Source organism: Carcharhinus amblyrhynchos, chromosome 17 (assembly GCF_965287045.1).
Source record: "Carcharhinus amblyrhynchos chromosome 17, sCarAmb.v2.hapA, whole genome shotgun sequence".
NCBI lineage: Eukaryota > Metazoa > Chordata > Chondrichthyes > Carcharhiniformes > Carcharhinidae > Carcharhinus > Carcharhinus amblyrhynchos.
This window is the reverse complement of record NC_137340.1, coordinates 43,463,123-43,487,343: the sequence shown is the minus strand read 5'-3', so window position 1 is coordinate 43,487,343 and position 24,221 is coordinate 43,463,123. Positions and strand designations below refer to the sequence as shown.

Sequence of the window (24,221 nt, the reverse complement as noted above, 5' to 3'; positions counted from 1 at the left end):
ACAACATTTTGGCTTTTCACGTGGTTGATGATGTTTGAAATGGAATGACCATGGCCCACAATTGGCTCTGTACATTCCTCACTTAATTAACTGAGACAGATTATCATCATCAATGCATCATATCGAATCTTCACTGAGACACTTCAGGGGTTTCTTTCGGGAAATTAGGAAGAAGCAGCTCAACATGTTCCATCTTCAAAAGCTGTCTCCTCCACATTGGAAAGACCGAACATAAACTGGGTGATCACTTTGCTGAGTACCTTCAGTCTGTGCACAATCAGGACCCTGACCTTCTAGTTGTTTGCCATTTTAACATGATCCTGCTCCCATGCCCACATGTCTGTCCTTGGCCTGCTGCAATGTTCCAGTGAAGCTCAACGCAAACTGGAGGAACAGCATCTCATCTTCCAGCTAGGCACTTTACAACCTTCCGGTCTCAACATCAAATTCAACAACTTCAGATGATTAGCTCAACCCCACCTCGACCCCTTTGTTTTCATTTTATTTAATTTCTTACTGTTCTCTACCTTTTATTTCTTTATAGTCTTTCTTTATTTTTCTTCTCCCCTCCCCTATTTTATCGCCTCTTTTTTTACTTTTTCTCTCCGTTTGCTTCCCCGATCCCCCTTTTTCTCATCTTTCATTCCCTCACCCTGCAGTATAAATATCTCCCACTTTCCATGCATTTGACAAAGGGTCATCTGGACTCAAAACATCAGCTCTTTTCTCTCCTTACAGATGCTGCCAGACCTGCTGAGATTTTCTTTAGGTTTCAGATTCCAGCATCCACAGTAATTTGCTTTTATTCAAAAGCTCTCACTCCGTTGTATTTTAACGTTGAGTTAAGTTATTTGTTTTAATTCAACTGATGGTGTAGAAGGTTGACAGTTCACTGAAGCAGTTGTGTGATGACCTTGTTAAATGTTGTTAAGGCGAAGATAGACAGAGTTTTGAACGGTACAGGAATTAAGGGTTATGGTGAGTGGGCGGGTAAGTGGAGCTGAGTCCACAAAAAGATCAGCCATGATCTTACTGAATGGCGGAACAGGCTCGAGGGGCCAGACGGCCGACTCCTGCTCCCAGTTCTTATGTTCTTATGCTGTGCTTTTTTGAAGTTTCTCTTTATAAGTGGTTACCCACGTGTATCTAATGAGAACTTGTAATTAGTTTAATTAGTTTAACCCCTTCATGGCCAAAAGTGTATGGAAACAGTAGGATGCACTTTCATCATCAATGCTGGTGCAAAGGGATTTGGTTGACAGTTTTACCCCTTACTTTTACAGATAAAAACAGAGATTTGGCCAGTGAATAAAACAGGCAGTCAATCAATCACTGCCCAGCAAAAGTGAAAATTCACCCAGACGCGTTGGCAGTGGAAGGAAATGTGGAGTCCCTTCTGCATACGCATATTCATAATACCTCACCCTAGAAATGTACCAAAAATAGCTTTGGCATATTTAATATTTATGGTTGATGGTATTAGTGATTTAGAGTACAGGTGAATATTCCTGAATTTAAGGTCTGTTATTTCCCCGTGTCATTTTTTGGAATTGAGCTCACTGACTTTGATAGTATTATATAAACCTATTTCATTCTGTAGGTTACATCGATAATAATTAATACTTATATGGTCTCTTTAATTTAACAAAACATTCAAAAGAAAATTAAAGTTTATTCATTAGTCACAAGTAAGGCTTACATTAACACTGCAATGAAGTTACTGTGCAATTCCCCTAGTCACCACAATCTGGCGCCTGTTCAAGTCAATACACCCAACTAGTATGTCTTTCAGGCTGCGGCAGGAAATCGGAGCACTCAGGGGAAACCCACACAAACATGGGGAGAACATGCAGACTCCGCACAGACAGTGACCCAAGGCAGGAATCGAACCCCTGCAGTGCTAATCACTGTGCTACCGTGCCACCCGAAGAACTTCCCAAGGGTGGGAAAGGAATAAATACAGGCACTGAGCTAGGATTGGGAGAAGAGATAACAAAGCTAAAAGAGAAGACAAATACATTGTGATGCCTTTAGAATACTTTCCTTATTCACAAAAATATTGCCATTGTTAAACAAATAGATTTGAGAACTTGCCTGCCATATAGAATTTGATTTCCTGGCAACCCCTTTCATTGGGTGCAGATGGGCTCTCTGGTAATATATTTACTCTCCACATAGGAATCCCCAGAGCTTCAGCAACAGTACTGCGGAACTCATACCTAGAAAGACAAATCCATTTTGTTTATTAAAGTTGTGATACGTTCTGACAGATATCAAAATGTCAGGCACAGAGTTGTGAATTCACATCCACAAGGGACTGAATCGAGATTTCCTGAATATATTTCACATAACAACATTATTAAAGTTTATTTATTAGTCACAAGTAGGCTTACATTAACACTGCAGTGAAGTTACTGTGAAATTCCCCTAGTTGCCACACACCAGCGCCTGTTTGGATCAACAGGCACCAAACCAGCACATCTTTCAGACTGTGGGAGGAAACCCACGCAGATACAGGGAGAACAAGCAAACTTTTCACAGACAGTGACCCAAGCCAGGAATTGAACCCAGGTCTCTGGCCTTGTGAGGCAGCTGTGCTAACCAGTGTGTCATAGTTACTGACGTGAGGAGAAAATTCATCAAATTTGACTGGATTCAAACTCATATCCAAGTTGTTTACTTTTACACTAATTTCAGTTAAGAAGGTAAAGTACTGACTTCAAGATGATAAGATAAATAATGATAGTGTTTCCATGAGTCACTTTGAAAAGGCATGAATTTAAGATAATTACAGAAAGAATTAATGGGGAAGTTAGAATATATTTCTTACAAAGAGATAGAATATAGATTTCTCTCTGCATCGAGTCTACAAATTATTTTTTAAAAATGATTCATTGTTTGAAAATGGAATATTAAAGATGAGCTGGAGAAGTTCATTATGCCCCACATTTACATATTCAAGAGGCAAAGGTCAGAGATCACCGGCCATTCACACTAGCAGAATTCTCACATTGAGATTTGGCTAAGCGTCAAATTCTCCGTCTCCTCTGGCAGTGGCAGCACAGCGTGAACGACCGGTGTATCCTACCCCTAATGTCAACTTAGGCATCCTCCCCAGAGATCAACACCTGTGCAAATTAGCTGCAGACCATCCCACAGCTCAATCGGTTTGCTTTATGTCCAATTTACACCCCAAATGCATATCAATTTGCTCGTGCTGTTTGTGTGTTATCCTTTAAATAGTACAATTCTGCATTGAAGAATGGCACAACTTGGGTGATCTCCTTCCCTTTCTTTCTAACAATGGTTAAGTGTGTGGTCACCTGTCCAAAATTAGCCCCATCAAGGTGTAGGATGTTAGTGCTAGGGAAATTTCTACCATCTCAGACGGACTAAGATTCCAACGCCGCAATTCAAAAAAGAACAGGGCATTCTCTCCACTTTCCTAGAAAAACTGCAGCAGGCGACGGTGCAGAGGGACCTCGGGGTCCTTGTGCATGAGTCGCAAAAACCCAGCTTGCAGGTGCAGCAGGTGGTCAGAAAGGCGAATGGGATGCTGGCCTTCATAGCGAGGGGGATTGAATATAAAAGTAGGGAGGTCTTGCTGCAGCTGTATAGGGCATTGGTGAGGCCGCAGCTGGAGTACTGTGTGCAGTTTTGGGCGCCGTACTTACGCAAGGATATTTTGGCCTTGGAGGGAGTGCAGAGGAGGTTTACTAGGCTGATGCCAGAGTTGAGGGGGTTGAGCTATGAGGAGAGGCTGAATAAATTAGGCTTGTACTCGTTAGAGTTTAGAAGAATGAGGGGAGATCTCATTGAGACGTATAAGATGATGAATGGGATGGATTGGATAGAGGTGGAGAGACTCTTCCTGCTCAGAAAGGATAGTAGGACGAGGGGGCACAGCCTCAAGATAAAGAGGGGGTGGTTTAGAACGGAGTTGAGGAGGAACTTCTTCACTCAAAGGGTGGTGAATCTCTGGAATTCTCTGCCCGTTGAAGTGGTGGAGGCTACCTCGCTAAATATTTTTAAGATGCAGGTTGATGGGTTTTTGATAAGAGAGGGGATTAAGGGTTATGGGGAGAGGGCGGGAATGTGGAACTGAGACACGACAGATCAGCCATGATCTTATTGAATGGCGGGGCAGGCTCGAAGGGCTAGGTGGCCTACTCCTGCTCCTATTTCTTATGTTCTTATTATATTTACCCTTCAAACAACATCACTGAAAAACAGATCATCTGAGCATTTTATGATTGTAGTTTGTGAGAGCTTGCTGTGTGCAAATTAGATGTCACACTTCCAATAACACAATAGTGACTACACTTCAAAAGCACCTTCCTACACAAATGGTTTGCAACTTTCAAACACTAAAGACTGAAACCACTAAATTATATTTAGGATCGCTGAACAAATTATTTGCTGATATGGTGAGATGAACAGCACAGTGACTCTGTGGTTAGCACTGCTGCCTCACAGCACCATGGACCCAGGTTCGATTCCAGCCTTGGGAGACTGTCTGTGTGGAGTTTGCACTGACAATATCTGTGTGGGTTTGCTCCAGTTTCCTCCCACAGTGCAGGTTAGGTGGATTGGCCATGTTAAATTGCCCCTTAGTGCCAGGGAGAACAAGCTTGGTTAAATGCATGGGGTTATGGGGATAGAGTCTGGATCAGTGAAGACTCGATGGGCCAAATGGCCTTCTTCTACACTATAGAGATTTTATGATTCTATGTGCGCAGAGTTAAAGGGAGAGGACGAAGGGGATGTTGTTTCAGAGAGTCAGTGTAGACTTGATGGGCCAGATGGCCTCTTTCTTCACTGTGTTGATTCTATGCAAATAAACACAGTGAGACAAGGCTTGCGTGGAACATAAACACCAGCATAGCCCAATTTGGTCAAAACACCTGTTTCTGTGCTAAATGTCATTCCATGTCAATGTGAGATCAATGTTGGAAATGTACAGTCGGTCAGTCAAAATATTTAAAGAGAAAATAAAAATAAGTTTTGACATTTTAGGTGTATAACTTTAGAATTGATGAAAGGGAGATATTTGAGTAAGGCGGGAAAGGAATAGAGAACAACGTGGGAAGAGCAGAAAAGGAAAATGAAAGCAAGATAGTAATGAGTCCAATGACCTGCAAAGATCACTGATGTGAAGTACTTCACCAAGTCTTATTTGCTTTGACACGTCTGTTCTCAAGCTTAAAAAATTGTCTAACAAGTAACATCAATCCAGTTCAAGTCACCTACTTACACAGCCGTACACAGCCAACACAGAATTTAAGACTGATGTCTCCAAAATGACAGCTAGAACCAAGAGTTCACTTCATAGAATCCCTACAGTGCAGAAGGAGGCCATTTGGCCCCATCAAGCCTGTACCAACCACAATCCCACCCAGGCCCTATTCCCACAACCCCGCATACTTACCCTGCTAATCCCCCTGACACTACGGTCAATTTATCATGGCCAATCAACCTAACCCTCGCACATCTTTCGACTGCCTGGGAGGGAACTGGAACACCTGGAGGAAACCCACACAGACACGTGGCAAATGTGCAAACTCCACACAGACAGTCACCGAAGGCTGGAATTGAACCCCTGAGTCCCTGGTGCTGTGAGGCAGCAGTGCTAGCCACTGTGCCCTTAATGTTAACTGAGCACTTATTTTTGATGAAATAAGCTTGGGAACTGATATGACAACTCTAGCAGATGGATCTTTATTGCAACTTGTTCACTACAAAGGAAGGGGAAGAACTTGAAAAAATATTTCTCAGTGAGAAACAAGACCTTGGCAGAAGACACAACTTGGGAAGTATCACTGTCCAAAATAATGCTCATAACTTCCTGTCAAAATTAGAAGACAATTTAGTTCCTGTTAAAATGAAAAAACGTTTGGCGTAAAGTTTTGTATAAGGTGACCTCTCGGCAGCTTGAAAAAAATGCACTGTTGAATTGTGTACAACGCTCTTTTGAGAAACTGTTTTTTGCTTCCCGAAGGTTTATCAGAATGTGCAGTGCACAGGTTTCAAACAATGAGCCTGTTTCCCTAAAAATATCAAATGCTAAGTGTGGTGACCTCTGATTGAACAGAAATGCTACATACATTATATAGAACTAAACTGTGGTTAACCACTTAACAGCAACAATAAAGAGATGTTTTAGTATCAGTTGCAAAGAAAATCATCCACTGATACAAGAACACCGCTAATAGGTTATATTCAGCCTGTAAGGAAGGCCTCATTAAGGTCAAGCTGACTCCACAATGGTATGCCTAAAATTGGGAAACTTGATAATCCAATAACTAAGCCAGACAGATCCTTTCTATTCCAGAGCGCTATTACTGAGGCAGCCTGTCTAGAGAATCCTAAAGGAGTGGGGAGCCTGTTACTCTATGTTTAAGGTGAGAGGGGAGAGAGACAAAAGTGTCCAGAGGGGCAATTTTTTCACACAGAGGGTAGTGAGCGTCTGGAACAAGCTGCCAGAGGTACTAGTAGAGGTGGGTACAATTTTATCTTTTAAAAAGCATTAAATAGTTACATGGGTAAGATGGGTGCAAAGGAATATGGGCCAAATGTGGGCAATTGGGATTAGCTTAGGGGTTTTTAAAAAAATAAGGGCGGTGTGGACAAGTTGGGCCAAAGGGCCCGTTTCCATGCTGTAAACCTCTATGATTCTACTGTGGCTGTCTCTTTCCACTAAGCTCCAGATTACCTGCAGGTTAATAAACTAATTGCCAGAGTTGTCATAGCTAACTTTGGGAAGCTTACTAAATGCTCTATGCTGTGGAGTTTTATACTTGTAGCCAACTAAACTTCAGTTGCACCCAGTTGGCAGTTCCTGTGAACAAATTGCCCCTCTGGACACTGGCAGTTCCTAAATCTTCCCTTCATTTCCTGGCCAGCATCCCACCCTTAGTACTATAAATTTCAACTCATCCAATACTCAGCTGCCTGTATCCAAACTTGCTTCAAGAATCAATCGCCCATTACACTTGTCCTCATTGACCTACTTTGACTCCAGGCCCCAAAGCTCCAAATTAAAATTATAATCCCTGTAATTAATTCCAGCATGTTCTTTCCCCTCTTATCTCTAGCCTCCTTCAGCCACAAACCCCCAAATCCCGTCATTCTTTTTTCCTCTGATTCTTGCTTGTTCTGTTATCTCTTCAATCCTCCATGAACAACTAGGCCTCCTGCTGCATGGCTCTCGTGCTCTGGAATTCTTTCCCTCACCATTCTGCCTCGCTACTTCTCATTTCTCCTTTAAGGCTCTCTCAAAACCCATTTGGTTCACTAAACTTTTATTTACTGTTCCTAGTATCTCCTTTGGCTCTGCAACTGTTTTGGACTGATTGTATCTCTGTGAAGATCCTTATGATGCTTTAAGAGCAAAGAACAAAGAACAGTACAGCACAGGAACAGGTCCTTCATCTCTTCAAGCCTGCGCTGATCATGATGCCTGCCTAAGCTAAAACCGTATGCACTCACAGAGTCCATATCTTTCTATTCCCATCCGTGATCGGCGCAACTCGTGGGCCGAAGGGCCTGTTTGTGCTGTAGTGTTCTACGTTCTATGTTCTATTCATGTATTTGTCTAGATGCCCTTTAATGCCGCTTTCACCCCTGCTCCCACCATCTCCCCAGGCAATGCGTTCCATACATTCACCACTCTGTGTAAAAAACTTGCCTCGCACATCTCCTCTAAACTTTTCCCCATGCACCTTAAACCTATGTCCCCTAGTACTTGATTTTTCTACTCTAGGAAAGAGCATTTGACTATCCGCTCTGTCCATGCCACTCATAATCTTGTAAACCTCTATCAGGTCATCCCTCAACCTCCATCGTTGCAGTGAGAACAAACCGAGTTTATCAAACCTCTCCTCATAACTAATACCCACCACAGCAGGCAACATCCTGGTAAACCTCTTCTGTACTCTTTTCAAAGCATCCAGATCCTTCTGATAGTGTGGTGACCAGAATTGTACACAATATTCCAAATGAGGCCTAACTAAAGTTCTGTATAGCACAATCTGCCAATTTTATTTTTCCTCGTTCAATGCAAATTATTGCCCACACAACTAGTGAGACATTTCAATCTCTCAAAGCATCTGGTATTAATATAATAAATGTTCATTAAAAAATGAATATCAATGCATGACAGCAATGGTATAAATATTTCCATGGCAAAAAAAATGTACCATCCACTCAATACAAATTCCCCTCCCACTGTCTGACATTCATTCAAATTTATTTGAGGAACCAAGCTAACAGTTATCAAACTGGTGTTGTCATTTTATGAATACTATTTTTAATCTATTCACTTAGTTTCATTATAAACAAATCAGGAATAGAAATTGGGGAAAGTATAATGTGGTATATTAACACCATATAGAAAGCAGAAGGACCATTAAAAATAAAACTTTGGGCAGAATTTTCCACTCTGAAGCAAGTGCAATGGTTGGGTGAGAATGTGGGCGTAATCCCTGCTGGGCGAATTTCCACACCAGCTCTGTTGGTTTTCAGCTCATGAGTTACATATCAGCGAGGAGCTCGTCAAATCTCACAGTGTGGCAGACAGGGATTCATCCTTATGGGGTCATGGGGTCAAAGGCCCCGTTGCCATATTTAAACTGTACCCACCCCACACATTCACTCACTGCAGGCCAGCTGTGAGCTAGAGATCTAAATTAGCAAGGTGCCCAAAAGAAATAAATCCTCTGTTACACGGATCAGCGGGACCTCCCTGAAGAAACATTCCCAAGCCACCCAGGAGAGGCCTGAGTCCTCTTTCCTTGGGACTGGTGCAAGTATCTTCAATACACCGGCCTGGGAGGTGGCAAAGGATGAACAATCTGATCTGCTCCACCAGGGCAAGTGGACCTTAGAAGTCACAGAATCATAGAAACCTTACAGGGCGGTAGGAGGCCATTCGGCCCATTCAGCCTGCACCAACAACAATCCCACCCAGGCCCTATCCCCATAACTCCACATATTTACACCGCCAGTCCCCCTGAGACTAAGGGACAATTTAGCATGGCCAATCAACCTAACCCGCACATCTTTGGAGTGAGGGAGGCGACCAGAGCGCCTGGAATAAATCCACACAGACACGTGGAGAATGTGCAAACTCCACATAGACTGTCTACCAAGGCCGAATTGAACCTGGGTCCCTGATGCTGTGAGGCTGCAGTGCTAACCACTGTGCCAGTGTGCCACCCATCCCTGTCACTCCAAATACCCATAAGGACATCAGTCAGTCTAAGGGCTGGATTCCACAGGGATGTCACACATGACCAGCAAATGGGACCTCAGCACTGACAGTATGTCAGCTACTCTCAGAGCCCCAGCTCATGTTATCCTGCACACATGGTGTCTTTATTTATTACCGAGAAGGGCTCAGCACAAGAGGCATCTACCTTTCTGAACTGCTCTATCAGCTGTGGTGCTGACAGTCAATTCATCTGCCTTCCCGCACGGCAAAATTTCCCACAGTGAAACGGAGAGGCCTACGTCCAGAGGGGGACCCTCTCTCAATACAGCTGGCTGGAAAAGACAAAGACCATTCTTGCGTGGAAGATGAAATCAGCCATCTCCCAATAAGCCAGTGAGAGTCCACCCAGTACACAGCAGCCTCACAAAGACAATGACTGTGAGTGACCTATAGTGTAGTTGTCTATCTCTTTCTCTCTATTCCAGGCAGCAGGAAAAATACATCTTCCAGAGTAGTTATCCCCAGTCCCCAAGCTACCACAGATGAGAAAGCAGACCAACTGAATGATGAAGACAGTCACTGCATTCATCTGCACCCTCCACTAGCACAGATACACACATCTCATAGAATCATAGAATCTCTACAGTACAGGAGGAGGCCATTTGGCCCACCAACCACAATCCCACCCAGGCCCTATACCCGTAACCCTACATATTTACCCTAGCTGGTCCCCCTGGACAATTTAGCATCGGCAATCCACCTATCCGCACATCTTTGGACTGTGGGAGGAAACCAGAGCACGCAGAAGAAGCCCACACAGACAGTGACCCAAGCCAAGAATCGAACCTGAATCCCTGGCATTATGAGGCAACAGTGCCAACCACTGTGCCAATGCACTGCCTAATATGCCCTGAATCACTTTCAGATGCCACACATCTTTGGGAGCCCTCAGCACATTGAGGGTTGGCTCCTCGATGATGAAGGCCTGACTGATGACTCCTCCTCATTGTTCACAGATTGTATTTGAGGAGAGATACAATGCTTCACATTCAACCACAAGACCCTGAATAGATTCTTCAAGATGTGTTTCAGATGTTTGGACCAATCAGGCAGGGCTGTCCGATGCTTACCATAGGGGATATCCTGTATCATTGTTGGTTGCTGTATCTCTGCACAGCCTAGCACAGCAAAGGGGGGATTTTCAACATGATGACATGGAAGAACTACACATCTACTCGGATAACGAGGACATCAAAGGGGATAAGTTTGAAGAGGGCGGGGATTTTGACAAGCCATGAAGATGCTATTGCACAGGATGTGGAAAATGTGATAGCACTATAGGGAGGAGTTCACTAGGATGTTGCATGGTTTGGAGTATTTGAGTTATAAGGAGAGGCTAGATATACTTGTATTGTTTTCTTTAGAGCAGAGAAGGCTTGGGGGGGACATGACTGAGGTGTGTAAGATTATGAGGGTATGAAGATGGTGTGTAGGGAGCAGCTCTTTCCCTTCATTGAGGGGTCAATCACGAAGGGGCATAGGTTTAGAAAATAAGTTAGGTTTAGGGTGAAGGCCAGGAGATTTAGAGGGAATTTGAGAAAATAAAGTTTCACTCACTCTGGATCCTGTGAGATTTAACCTTATGCAACATCCTACCCTGCAGTACCTTGTCAAAGGCCTTGCTGAAGTCCATGTAGACAATATCAACTGCACTGCCCTCATCTACCTTCTTGGTTACCCCTTCAAAAAATTCAATCAAATTTGTGAGACATGATTTTCCACTCAAAGCCATGCTGACTGTCCCTAATCAGTACTTGTGTCTCTCAAAATACCTTCCAACAATTTACCCACCGCAAATGAGAGGCTCACTGGCCTATAGTCCCCAGGCTTTTCCCTACAGCCCATTTTAAACAAACACACAACATTTGCCACTCTCTAATCTTCAGGCACCTCACCCATGACAATCAATGATTCAAATATCTTGGCTAGGGGACCCACAATTTCCTTCCTAGCCTCCCACAATGTCCTGGGACTCACTTCATCAGGTCCCAGGGATTTATCTACCTTGATGCGCTTTAAGACTTCCAGCATCTCCTTCTCTGTAATTTGTACACTCTTCAAGGCATCACTATTTATTTCCCCAAGTTCCCTAACATCCATGCTTTTCTCAACAGTAAATACTAATGAGAAATACTCATTTAGGATCTCACCCATTTCTTGAGGACTCGCACATAGATGACCTTGTTGATCCTTAAGAGGCCCTACTCTCTCCCTTGTTACTCTTTTGCCTTTTATGTATTTGTAGAAGCTCTTTGGATTCTCCTTTGCCTTATATCTTATAGAGATATAATGATCTTATAGAGGTCCATAAAATAATGAGAGGCACAGATCAGCTAGATAGTCAATATCTTTTTCCAAAGGTAGGAGAGTCTAAAACTAGAGGGCATAGGTGTAAGGTGAGAAGGGAGAGATACAAAAATGTCCAGAGGGGCAATTTTTTCACACAGAGGGTAGTGAGTGTCTGGAACAAGCTACCAGAGTAGTAGAGGCAGGTACAATTTTGTCTTTTAAAAAGCATTTAGATAGTTACATGGGTACAATGATTATAGACCAAATGCAGGCAACTGGGATTAGCTGAGGGGTTTAAAAAAAAGGGCAGCATGGACAAGCTGTAAACATCTATGACTATGATTCTAACTGGTTAAAGGTGGGCAGTAGTTTCCCTGAAGAATTGATGCAGTGACTACTATTATTTTATTTATTATTTGGACTCAGAAATACAAATTACAATCTCAAAATTTGTGCATTAAATTTTAAAACACAGATGAGAACTGTGACAAAATACAGGAAGACATTAATAAACTTGCAAGTTAACTTTAATAATAGGTAGGCATGAGATAGTACATTGTGGTAAGAAAAATAAGAAGGGCATTCATTGATAAATAAATGTCTAAATGCAGTTGAGAAGTGGAGGGACCTGAGGATATTAATAAACAAATCACTAAAAGTAGTGATGCAGGTTAATTCGGCCAAATAAAAGGAAAACAAAACACTTGGACACATTTCTCGAAGGGTTGAATTGAAAAGCAGACAAGTTATGTTAAATATGTGTAAAGTCTTGCTTACATTTCTCTTGGAGTACTCAAAACAGTTCTGTTCTCCGTCTTATAAAAAGGTGTGTGGAGGCATTGCAGAAGATTTATTAAAGAATCATTAAAGATTCTTTAATGAAGAGGTTCATTAGAATGATACCAGAAGTGAGGAGTTATACCTCTCAGGGGAAAAGTGAGCAAAATGGGGCTGCTCACTCTGGAAAAGAGAGACTGAGGGATAAGCTGGTAAAGGTGTTTACGACTCATTAAGGATTCATAAAGTTAAAGCTTTTTAAAGTTTATTTATTAGTCGCAAGTAAGGCTTACATTAACCCAGCAATGAAGTCACTGTGAAATTCCCCTAATCACCACACTCCGGCACCTATTCGGGTCAATGCACCTAACCAGCACATCTTTCAGAATGTGGGAGGAAATCAGAGCACCCAGAGGAAACCCATGCAGACACGGGGAGAACGTGCATACTCCACACAATAGTGACCCAAGCTGAGATTTGAACTCAGGGCCCTAATGCTGTGAAGCTCCAGTGCTAACCACTGTGCTACCATTTGTATAGTAGACACTGAAAAGATATTTCACTTGTGGGGGGAGGACAGAATACTGAGCAAAACATATAAACCAGTGACCAAAAAATCCAACAAGAAATTCAGAAGTAGCTTCTTTATCCAGAGTATTGGGGGAATGGGAACGTGCTATCACAAGAAGTAGACAAGGTGACTACATTACTTACATTTAAGGGAAAGTTAGATAGACAATGCGGGGGGTGGGGGGGAATTAAAAGAAAGATATGATAAAGGGCAGCACAGCATCACAGTGGTTAACACTGCTGCCTCACAGCGCCAGGGACCCGGGTTCAATACCAGCCTCGGGTCACTGTCTGTATGGAGTGTGTACATTCTCCCCATGTCTGTGTGGGCTTCCTCCGGTTGCTCTAGTTTCCTCTCACAGTCCAAAGATGTGTAGTTGATTAGCCATGCTAAATTGCCCCTTAGTGTCAGGGGGGCTTAGCAAGGTATATATGTGGGGTTATGGAGATAGGGCCTGGGTCAACAGGCTCGATAGGCCAAATGGCCTCCTTCTGCACCGTTGGGATTCTATGATGACATTAGATGAAGAAGTTTGAGGGCAGGCTCATTTGAATATAAATACCAACACAATCCTATTGGATCCAGTGATTTGCTTCCATGCTATAAATGCTATGTAGTATTGTGGACTACATAACTTACTCTGAACTTTCCACCTTCATCCCGTTCTTACCTGCTGAATGAGTCCACTTTTGGATAAGTAAGTGATTTCATGGGACTTTCAGCGACAATGTTAGTACAATCCATCAAGGTTTTCTCAGGCCCTTTGTTGTGAATTACCACTGACCTGCCCACAACTAGAAATAAGAAAACCAGTTATAACTTTATTTCACTGCAAACATGAAATAAAAACAGAAAATGCCAGAAAACTTCAGAGAATCAGGTATCATTTGTGCAGACAGAAACTACATTTTAGGTCAATGAACACAACAGGCTGAATGGCCTACGCCTGTTCCTCTTTCTTGTGGTCTCTCCTCTGAACTTGAGTTAGATCAGAGACACTGGGAGTGCTTTCCTTGGAGAAGAGAAGCACAGAAAAAGCTGAGAGAAGATATGATTGACGTATTCAAAATCATGAGGGGCCTGGACAAACTGGATAGGGAAAAACTGTTCCCGTTGTGGAAGGATCAGGAATGATAAGGCAGAAATTCAAGGTAAATGGCAAAAGAACCAGCGCAGACATGAGGAGAAACTTTTTCCATACAGCACCTAGTTAAGATCTGGAATGTGCTGAGTGAGAGTGTGGTGGGGGATATGTTCATTCAAGACATCCGAGAGGGAATTAGATTATTAACTAATGGGGAGAAAGCAGGATTGGAGAATTGAGTTGAATATCAGCCATGATTGTGATGAATGGCGGAGCAGGCTAGAAGATCCAAATGGCCTCCTCTTGCTCCTATCTTCTACGTTTCTATGTTTCTAAATGAAGAATGTGCAGGGTTATTGGGGAAAAAGTAGAGGAACGGCACGAGGCACCCTGCTCATTGGGAGAGCCAATGTAGACATGACAGGACAAATTGCTGTATAGTAAATATCCTATGATTCTGTGGTACTTCCAGAAACTTTGCAGAACCATAGAATAGTTACAGCACAAGAGGCCATTTGGTCCATCTTGTCCACACAAGCCTGAGGATCCCAGGTGCCCTTTCTAATCCCAACTTTCAGTACCTAGCCCATAGCCCTGTAGCTTACAGCACTTAAGGTGCAGATCCAGATATTTTTTAAAAGAATTAAGGGTCTCTGTCTCTACGACCAATTCAGGCAGCGAATTCCACACACCCACCACCCTTAGTGTAAAAAAGTTCTTCCTCATGTCCCTTCCACATCTTTGCCACTTATCTTGAATCTATGTCATTTGGTTCTAGAATTCCCCACCAAGGGAAACAATTTTATCATGTCCACTCTATTTCCTTCCCTCATTTTTTTTACACCTCTATCACGTTACCCCTCAGCCTTCTCTGTTACAAGGAAAATAACCCCAACCTATCCAATCTGTCGTCCTACACTTTTCTAGCCCTGGCAGCATTCTTGTAAACCTCCTCTGCACTGTCTCTCTCCAGAGCACAGGAGTTATTCAAAATCACCTTTCCCACAAGTTAGGAGACTGATCCTTTAAATTCATGTAACAGTCATGCTGGAGCCCTCTTGCAGCTGAGTGTGCTTGATCTTTGGTAAGTGACAAGCAAATTCATTGAATGGTCCAAATTTGGAAAATGGGGATCAAATCAGCTGGTACAGCTACGGGACCTCAGGACAGCCCCACCTCAGCCACTTACTGGACGCCAGCACAGGTGCCCTTCGCAACGCGACATGCCATGTGGACAATGCCAGGAGCAGCTGGCAAGACAGCATCCAAAAAATGGTTTCGGCATTGGTGGCCCTATGGATCTGAATTTGACACCCTCTGTTCCTCCATACAAGTTATATGATAAATAAGTATACCAGTTACATTTTGCTAAGTAAAAATATGCTTTACACATATAAACTACTTACATGTTAAAAAACAAACAGAATGTTTCTGAGCTTGCACTATTTGATGTTAGGACATTAATAAACGTATGTCCGCATATTTGGCATGAACCTACCAGTGAAATCTCCATAAAGTGGCAGATGGACGTCAGTCTTTAAATCCCTCTTCCCGAGAGTAAGGAGGCCCTGTTTGGATTCTAGATCTCCCACTTCGCAATGCAAAGGATAAGCCGAGGAACAACTGGACTTGTAGCTGGCCTGCAGAATAAGTGAAAGAAAAATTCTTGATCAATTAATTTCAAATGATATCTGCCAATCCAGGATTAGAAGTTTATTTATTAGTGTCACAAGTCGGCTTACATTAGCAATGCAATGAAGTTATTGTGAAAATCCCCTAGCCACCACACTCATGCATCTGTTCAGGTACATGGAGGGAGGATTTAGCATGGCCAATCCATCTAACCAGCACATTTTTCAGTCTGTGGGAGGAAACCAGAGCACTCAGGAGGAAACACTCGCAGACACGGGGAGGACGTGCAAACTCCATACAGACAGTGACTCAAGCTGGGAATCAAACCCAGATCCTGGTGCTGTGAGGCAGCAAGGCTAACCACTGTGCCACTGAGCTGCCCCACGCCCCAGTGAAACCCTGCTGGTGGTTTATTCAACATGCTTCCAAATGATAAATCTAAATGTGGCAACTAAGCACCATGGGTGGCATGACGGCACAGTGGTTAGCACTGTTGCCTCAGCACCAGGGACCCGGGTTCAGTTGTAGCCTTAGGTGACTGTCTATGTGGAGTTTGCACATTCTCCCCATGTCTGCGTCTGTTTCCTCCAGGTTCTCAAGTTTCATCCACCACTCCAAAGATGTGCAGGTTAGTTCGACTGGGCGTGCTAAGTTGCCATTGATGTCCAAAGAAATATAAATTAAGGGGATTAATGGTGTAAATATGTGGACAGGGCGGCACGGTGGCACAGTGATTCATAAGAACATAAGAAATAGGAGCAGGAGTAGGCCATCCAGCCCTTCGAGCCTGCCCCGCCATTCAATAAGATCATGGCTGATCTGTCGCTGCTCAGTTCCACTTTCCCGCCCTCTCCCCATAACCCTTAATCCCCTCTCTTATCAAAAACCCATCAACCCGCGTCTTAAAAATATTTAGCGAGGTAGCCTCCACCACTTCAACGGGCAGAGAATTCCAGAGATTCACCACCCTTTGAGTGAAGAAGTTCCTCCTCAACTCCGTTCTAAACCGCCCCCCTTTTATCTTGAGGCTGTGCCCCCTAGCCCTACTGTTTTTTTTGAGCGGGAAGAGTCTCTCCACCTCTATCCTATCCATCCCATTCATCATCTTATACGTCTCAATGAGATCTCCCCTCATTCTTCTAAACTCTAACGAGTACAAGCCCAGTTTATTCAGCCTCTCCTCATAGCTCAACCCCCTCAACTCCGGTATCAGCCTAGTAAACCTCCTCTGCACTCCCTCCAAGGCCAAAATATCTTTGCGCAGGTGCGGCGCCCAAAACTGCACACAGTACTCCAGCTGCGGCCTCACCAATGCCCTATACAGCTGCAGCAAGACCTCCCTACTTTTATATTCAATCCCCCTCGCTATGAAGGCCAGCATCCCATTCGCCTTCCTGACCACTTGCTGCACCTGCAAGCTGGGTTTTTGCGACTCATGCACAAGGACCCCGAGGTCCCTCTGCACCGTCGCCTGCTGCAGTTTTTCGTCCCGTAAGTAATAGTCCTTCCTACCATTCTTCCTACCAAAGTGGACCACCTCACACTTGCCAACATTAAATTCCATTTGCCATTTCCTGGCCCATTCGCCCAGCCTATCTAGATCCTTCTGCAGACTCTCCACACCCTCCGCACAATTTGCCATTCCCCCAAGCTTGGTGTCATCAGCAAATTTCAACACCCTACACTCGGTTCCCTCCTCCAGATCATCTATATAAATGGTAAAAAGCTGAGGCCCCAGCACCGACCCCTGGGGCACTCCACTAGTCACCATCCGCCAATCCGAATAGCACCCGTTGACCCCCACTCTCTGCCTCCTATTTGACAACCAATCCTCTATCCACGCTAACACCCTACCCCCAAGTCCATGTCCCTCGACCTTCTGCAATAACCTCTTGTGAGGTACTTTGTCAAACGCCTTCTGAAAATCTAGAAAGACCACATCCACCGGCTCTCCTCTATCCACCGCCCTAGACACATCCTCATAGAACTCCAGTAAATTTGTCAGACACGACTTCCCTTAGATTCAATTCCTCGCTTGGGTCATTGTCTGTGTGGAGTTTGCACATTCTCCCTGTGTCTGCATGGGTTTCCTCTGGGTGCTCCGCTTTTCTCCCACAGTTCAAAGATGTGTGGGTTAGGTGGATTAGCCATGCAAAATTGCCCCTTGGTGTCCCGGGATATGAAGGTTAGAGGGATTAGTGGAGCAAATGTGTGGGGTTGTAGGGATACGAGCTGGGGTTGGAATGATGGTGGTGCAGACTAGATGGGCCAAATGGCCTCCTTCTGCACTGTAGGGTTTCCATCACATAAATGCTATATGGGGCCTGGGTAAGAGTGGTGCACACTCGATGGGCTGAATGGCCTCCTTCTTCTCCATTGTAGGGTTTCTATGATCCATGATGATCATTTTGTAGAGCCACAGTGTTATCATGTCACCTACCATGCATGGGTATGTATCTTGTAGCACTACACAAGGATCTATAAAATCATTATTGGGACTATAAACTGGTTACCTGAACAGTGAGGCTCCAGACTCACATGGGTATCCGGCTGAGGCCTCAGTTCAACAGAGTTGGCACAGCTGCCAGCAAAACATTATTGAGAAAGAGGAGCAACCAGTTCTGAGAAGGTGTTGTGGACGAATGAGAGCCAAAGGAAACAATCGGAGGAAATTGGGAGCAACCCATATTATTTTAATGTGGAGTTGAGAAAAGCAAGATTCACAATCAGGTTAAGTATATTTTAAAAGCTTGCAGCTAACTGGCACCTATTCAGTTGCGTGCAAACTTACTTTGCCCCTTAGGGCAAACTAAAGCTGTGTTAGGGTCACAAATAGGCATCAGCCCTTTCATTTGCACAGTGGAAAAGTAGTTTGAAGCTAATCATTGGAACCAATAAACAGAGGAAACATTTGGGTTAACCACTATTTGCTTCTCATAGAACTCGTACACAGGCAACTGAGGCAATAACTCCGGCTGCCTGAACTATTCCAGGCCTGGGCACATCAAACTGATTTTTGGCTTTACCCATGTGGCGTTATAATGACTCAAGAGGCCTGACTGGAAAGGAACATAGTTTATTACAGAATGCTCGTGTTTATTTATTAGTCACAAGTACACTTACATTAACACTGCAATGTAGTTACTGTGAAAATCCCCCAGTCGCCACACTCCGGCGCCTATTCGGGGACACTAAGGGGGAGTTTAGCATGGCCAATGTACCTACCCCAGCATGTCTTTCAGAGGAAACATGAGCACCTGGAGGAAACCCATGCAGACTCGGGGAAAATGTGCAAACTCCACACAGACAGTCACCCAAGGCTGGAATTGAACCCAGGTCTCTGGCGCTGTGAGACGGAACCATTGTGTCACTGTCATAGAATCATGGAATCCCTCTGGTGAAGAAGGAGGTCATTTGGCCCATCGGGTCTACACCAACATCAATCCCACCCAACCACGAATGTGGTGTACACACATTAGTCACTGCTGGGCCAGTTAGCTGACTGTCTCAAGAAATAAGTTAAGGTCTTCAACACCTTTATTCTTGCAAGCTTTTCCCCTGGTGAAGTTTTTTTCTGTTTCCAGAATCGTTGGAACCGATACGCTGAGGAAATAATTGGGTTAAACCCTGTCATTTGTTGGCATAGCATTCACACATAGCCAATTGAAACAATGGCCCCTGCTGCCTAAAAAACTCCAAATGCCAAACTAATGACATGACATTGTCATCGAGGAAATAAAAATATGAAAGCTCTCCTTCATTTTGCTTTTCAATAGAGGGCGATTGCTTCTACTGTAATTCTCCTTTCTCAGATCCCGGTAAAACCTCTTCTGTATGTCTCAGGCTTGCAGGATGTGGAAAACTTTAGCTCTTTAGCACGAGTGAGTCACACTGTGCTAACGTCACTCCGTAATTTCTCTGCAGTAAACCACTGACATTTTTGATCCAATTATATTTGGATGCAGGCGTTGGTTGTCATTAATGATTTCCCCTGGTTCCCTGCTGCACAACTTTTCCACATAACACTTCAGTGAGATTCTAACACTGTGTACCGTTTCCCTTTGAAAAACAGGAAAGTCTCACTCTCAATCTCAGCACGCTTCTTTTCAAGACTTTGCCAAAGCTACGAGAGAGAAATGAGATCGGTCTGTTTCTCCGTGTAAATTGCTGTTTTTTGCCAATCGTTTGTTGACATAAAAAAGTTCACCAAGTTGATTCTGTAGATGCCAGGAGTGAGATACAGAGCAGATGGGATCTGCAGAGCGCTTAATAGTCTATAGCAGGAAGATGCAATACTTCATTATCTACAGAAACAAAAGGCATTCTGATCCCAGGTCAGGAACTGTATAAACATTAGAAGGTGGAATTTTGCATGAGAATCTCAGATTCACTGAGTATCACTAACCATAATATTAGTACAATGATAGAAATGCAATGCGATATCACAATTTTATTAAGTTCCAACAGAATATAATGCAGAGCTTTTAACAATCTAACAGTAATAATGATCTCAATTAACAATTGACCATGGAGATAAGGAGCAAGATTTTGTGATCAGGCCCTGACAGTGGATCTTGACCCCCACACTGCGGGGCGGGGTGGGGTGAGGGCATGGGTGGGGAGTGGGGGGTGGGGGGGGGGGCGGGGTGATGGCAGGGGGTGCGGAGGGAGGAGGTAATTGCAACTCACAGTTTTCGCCCAAAGTTGAGAGCTATTTGGCTAGAGAGCAGGTTTGGCAGCCAATTAGAGGCGGGAGCACAGGGTGGAGGCGTGAATCTTAAAACGTGGTCCTGATTTAAAGGCCTTTAATGTGGCAGCCGAGTTCATAGCACAGCCTCGGTGTGAAGGGACCACCCTTCAGAACCCAGATAAGGAGGCATTTCTTCAGCCAGAGGCAGGTGAATTGGCAGAATTCATTGCCACAGAAGGCTGTGGAGGCCAAGTCATTGAGTGTATTTAAGACAGAGATAGATAGGGTCTTGACTGGAAAGACAATGCTGGGAGACAATAGCGGGAAGCATTTCGCAAGGGACACTGGTCACAAGTCTTCCAGGTTTTTTTTAAACGCAATGAGCTCTGTACCAGAAATCAGCAAGGAGCTGATTATCATATGGAAATGTCATTGAAATAGACTTTTCCATATGCTTAGTGGGCCCAGGACAGTATTCTCTAGGTCTGCTAGTCTAGTGTCTCCCCCTCACCATCCGCCCTCCCCCACCCCACCACCAGGAGTGGTTCCCAACAGAGAGGTTTACAACTGCTCCCCACTCACAGAGAACGGACATCCTCAATCTGCTGGTGGGCACAGACGCCACTGAGACCTGCCCAGGAGGTCGGGGGCAAGGTGGGGGAGGGTATGCCCTTGGGCAGTGCCAACCTGATCGTGCCAGCCTGGCACCTTGGCATTACCCAAGAGGCAAACTGGTAGTACCCTACAGGGACCAGGGGCATGGCCTATTGGGGGCAATCAGTGGGGGGAGGGGGCGCCTCCTGCCACTTTGCAAGTGGGATCAGTGGGAGAGGGAGGAGATGATTGGGACTCGCCATCGGGAGTGGGGGGGGTGGGGGGCGCGGCGGTGGCCTAGGGTCATCGTGGGGTGGGGAAGGCCAGGTGGTCAGAGCTGGGCATCAGAGGAGGAGGGAATATCAGGGCTGGCCATCAGAGGTGGGGGGGGGAGGGGGAGGAGAACATGGCTGGCCAGGGGTAAGGGGGATTGGCGGGGCGGCGGGGGTCCGGTCGGCCAGCGAACCAAGGGGTTCCATGAAAGGCCAGCAATCAGGAGGGAGGGGCCAGTGTGTATTGTGCCAATGTCCCCATTGATGTATCAGCGCGTGGGCAGTGGCCCGCTCAGCAATATGTTGCTAGTCTCTCAGGCAGAATAGCCCACCACTTTTCAACGTGATTCACGCTGAGGCACTCCACACTGCACAGAGTGTCCGAGATTTGTTCAGGTACGTACCCCCAAAAAACGGACAGGAAATACTCCAATTTTCCCACCTGTTGGGCACTTCATTTTGTTTTGGGAGAATCCCACCCACTGTGTGAAAAAGATTTTTCTCACGTCACATTTGCTTCTTTTGCAAAACATTTTAAATCTGTGCCCTCTCGTTCCTATCAAATTAACCTGAACAGAGTGAGAGATTTATTTTACTTTCTGTGTAAAGTTCAACATGTTTTACTCAAATGTCATTGTAAACCGATAAAAATTTAGCAAAATAATTTTTCACGCAAAGGGAAATATTTATTCCTTTCTCTAACAACACCAATAAATATTTTATTAAGAGACGTGCCCAATTTCAACTCAATACAGTACAATTTTAAATGCTTGATGTTTTTGTTTTTTCTGTGTAAAGAGATTAAAAGGAGACGTCACTTACCCGTGTATCTATATTGTAAGGGTTATAGTGTCCTCCTACACCACTGCAGTTGTTGCTGAATTGTCGTCGATAGGTGTGAACATGCCACATTAGATTATCAATCTATGGAATAAACAAATCTCATTGCATAATGTAGAAACCAACATATTTATAATCACATTATTAATCATTCTGCCCATACTTGCCTACATGACTCCACCTTCAAAAAGTAATTTCTTGGAAGTGAAGAATTTTATTTATCCTGAAACATTGTAAGAAGTCTTAGAGTGGAGTCATGTACTTATTATGTTGCTGGACTATTAATCTAGAGGCCTGGGCAGCTAATCCAGTAATGTGAGTTCAAATATGACCATCATAGAATCCCTACCGTGCAGAAGGAAGCCATCTGGCCTGTTGAGTCTGCACCCACACTCCCACAGAGCATCCCCTGTAACCCTACATATTCTCCCATTTAATCCACCAAACCCATTCATCCTGGGACACTAAGGGGCAATTTAGCATGGCCAATCCACCTAACCTGCACTGTGGAAGTATTTGGACTGTGGGAGAAAACCAGAGCATCCGGAGGAAACCCACCTCGGACACCGTCAGAAGGTGCAAGCTCCACAGTCACCTGGAATTGAACCTGGGTCCCTGGCACTGTGAGGCAGCAGTGCTAACCACTGTGCCGCCGTGCTGCCCATGCTGAATCAGCCAGAGATGCAAAAATGATAAGATGAATGGCCTTTTCCCATTTCAGGCTGACCTGCATTCTTAAAGCTTCTACCAAGAATGTTAACTGCAAGAATGAGAAGGGAAATTTGAAATAAATTTACCTGAAAAAACATCATCCAATTCAATATTGGCAAGAATATATTCATGTCACAAACACTGGATTGTTAGGTTAAAATAATTTAACAGCAGATTTTGCACAATGCATGTAGCGTTGGGAACACGCTGGGGTACATTTGAATTTGACAGGCTTTACCAAACTGTGTCAAGATTGTTCATTCCCTTAACTAGAATTTACTTTGCAAGGTGCACCTGATGAATTCATTATTGTTTACAATAAAAGTTAACTGCAGCAGTCTTGGGAATAATTTCAAGTTGAGATGAAAAGCAACGCACGGAATAATGTTGACACTTACACCATCTGCATTAGATTTGGCTGGCTCGAGGGCTATTTCCATTGTTGTGTCATGTGAACTCCCATCTGCAAAGACCTGTTGTGACTGGAAACAAAAGGGAATGTGTGTTAAACATCAGCATTTCCAACAGGAAACTCTTAATTTCATCTTGCGTATTTCCTGCGATAAATCTTTCAGATTTTCAATGAGGAAAGAGGAGGGGAGCAAAGGAGTTGTTCACTATTCAGTGGAAGTAAAATTGATCTTCTAACTTTCAATACATTTCTACAACCGACAACCTCTTTACATCTCCAGAGGAGGCGATGCCTAGTGGTATTATCGCCAGACTAGTAATCCGGAAACTCGGCTAATGCTCTGGGGACCTTGGTTTGAAGCCCAACACGGTGCAATTTTAAATTCAATTTTAAAAATCTGAAATTAAGGGTTTATTGGTGATAATTGTCAGAAAAACCCATCTGGTTCATTGATGTCCTTTAGGGAAGGAAATCTGGTGTCTTTATCAGGTCTGACCCACATGTGACTCCAGAGCCACATCAATGTGGTTGACTCTCAACTGCCCTCAGGCAACTTGGGATGGGCAATAAATGTTGGCCAGCCAATGACGTCCATGTCCCATGAATGAATTTAAAAAATCATTCTTTTCTCAGCTTAGTTCCTTTTCCATTCAAGCAACTGCAATCTTTCCTAATATTAATGATATTAACACAAGTAATATTGCTTTGGCATCTGGTTTGTCACAGTGGCCAGAGTCAGTAATCATTGGTTTTAAGGGCACAATTCTAGAGTCATAGAACCACAGAATCATTCAGCGCAGAAGAGGCCCTTCAGCCCATTGAGTCCAAATTGACACATTAGAAACACCTGAACTCCCACCTAATCCCATCTGCCAGCACTTGGCCCAAAGCCCTGAACGTTATGACATGCCAAGTGCTCATCCAGGTACTTTTAAAGGATGTGAGGTGACCAGCATCTACCACCCTCCCAAGCAGTGCATTCCAGATCATCATCACCCTCTGGGCAAAAAAAGGTTTTCCTCACATCCCCCCTCAACCATCTGTCCCTCACCTTGAACTTAAGTCCCTTCGTGACTGA

At 44.1% G+C, this 24,221-nt stretch overlaps 1 protein-coding gene across 1 annotated transcript in view; it reads right to left on the bottom strand.

The window, feature by feature from the left end:
* cusr (Copper-only SOD repeat protein) overlaps positions 1-24,221 on the bottom strand; it is a 109,955-nt gene that overhangs the window by 14,038 nt on the left and 71,696 nt on the right. Inside the window, exons 4-8 of the mRNA XM_080206047.1 lie at positions 23,130-23,213; positions 22,003-22,104; positions 15,491-15,632; positions 13,579-13,702; positions 2,095-2,219 (exon numbers count right to left, since the gene is read on the bottom strand). Coding sequence (XP_080062173.1) covers positions 2,095-2,219; positions 13,579-13,702; positions 15,491-15,632; positions 22,003-22,104; positions 23,130-23,213 — 577 coding nt within the window. The remainder of the gene's footprint in view (positions 1-2,094; positions 2,220-13,578; positions 13,703-15,490; positions 15,633-22,002; positions 22,105-23,129; positions 23,214-24,221) is intronic.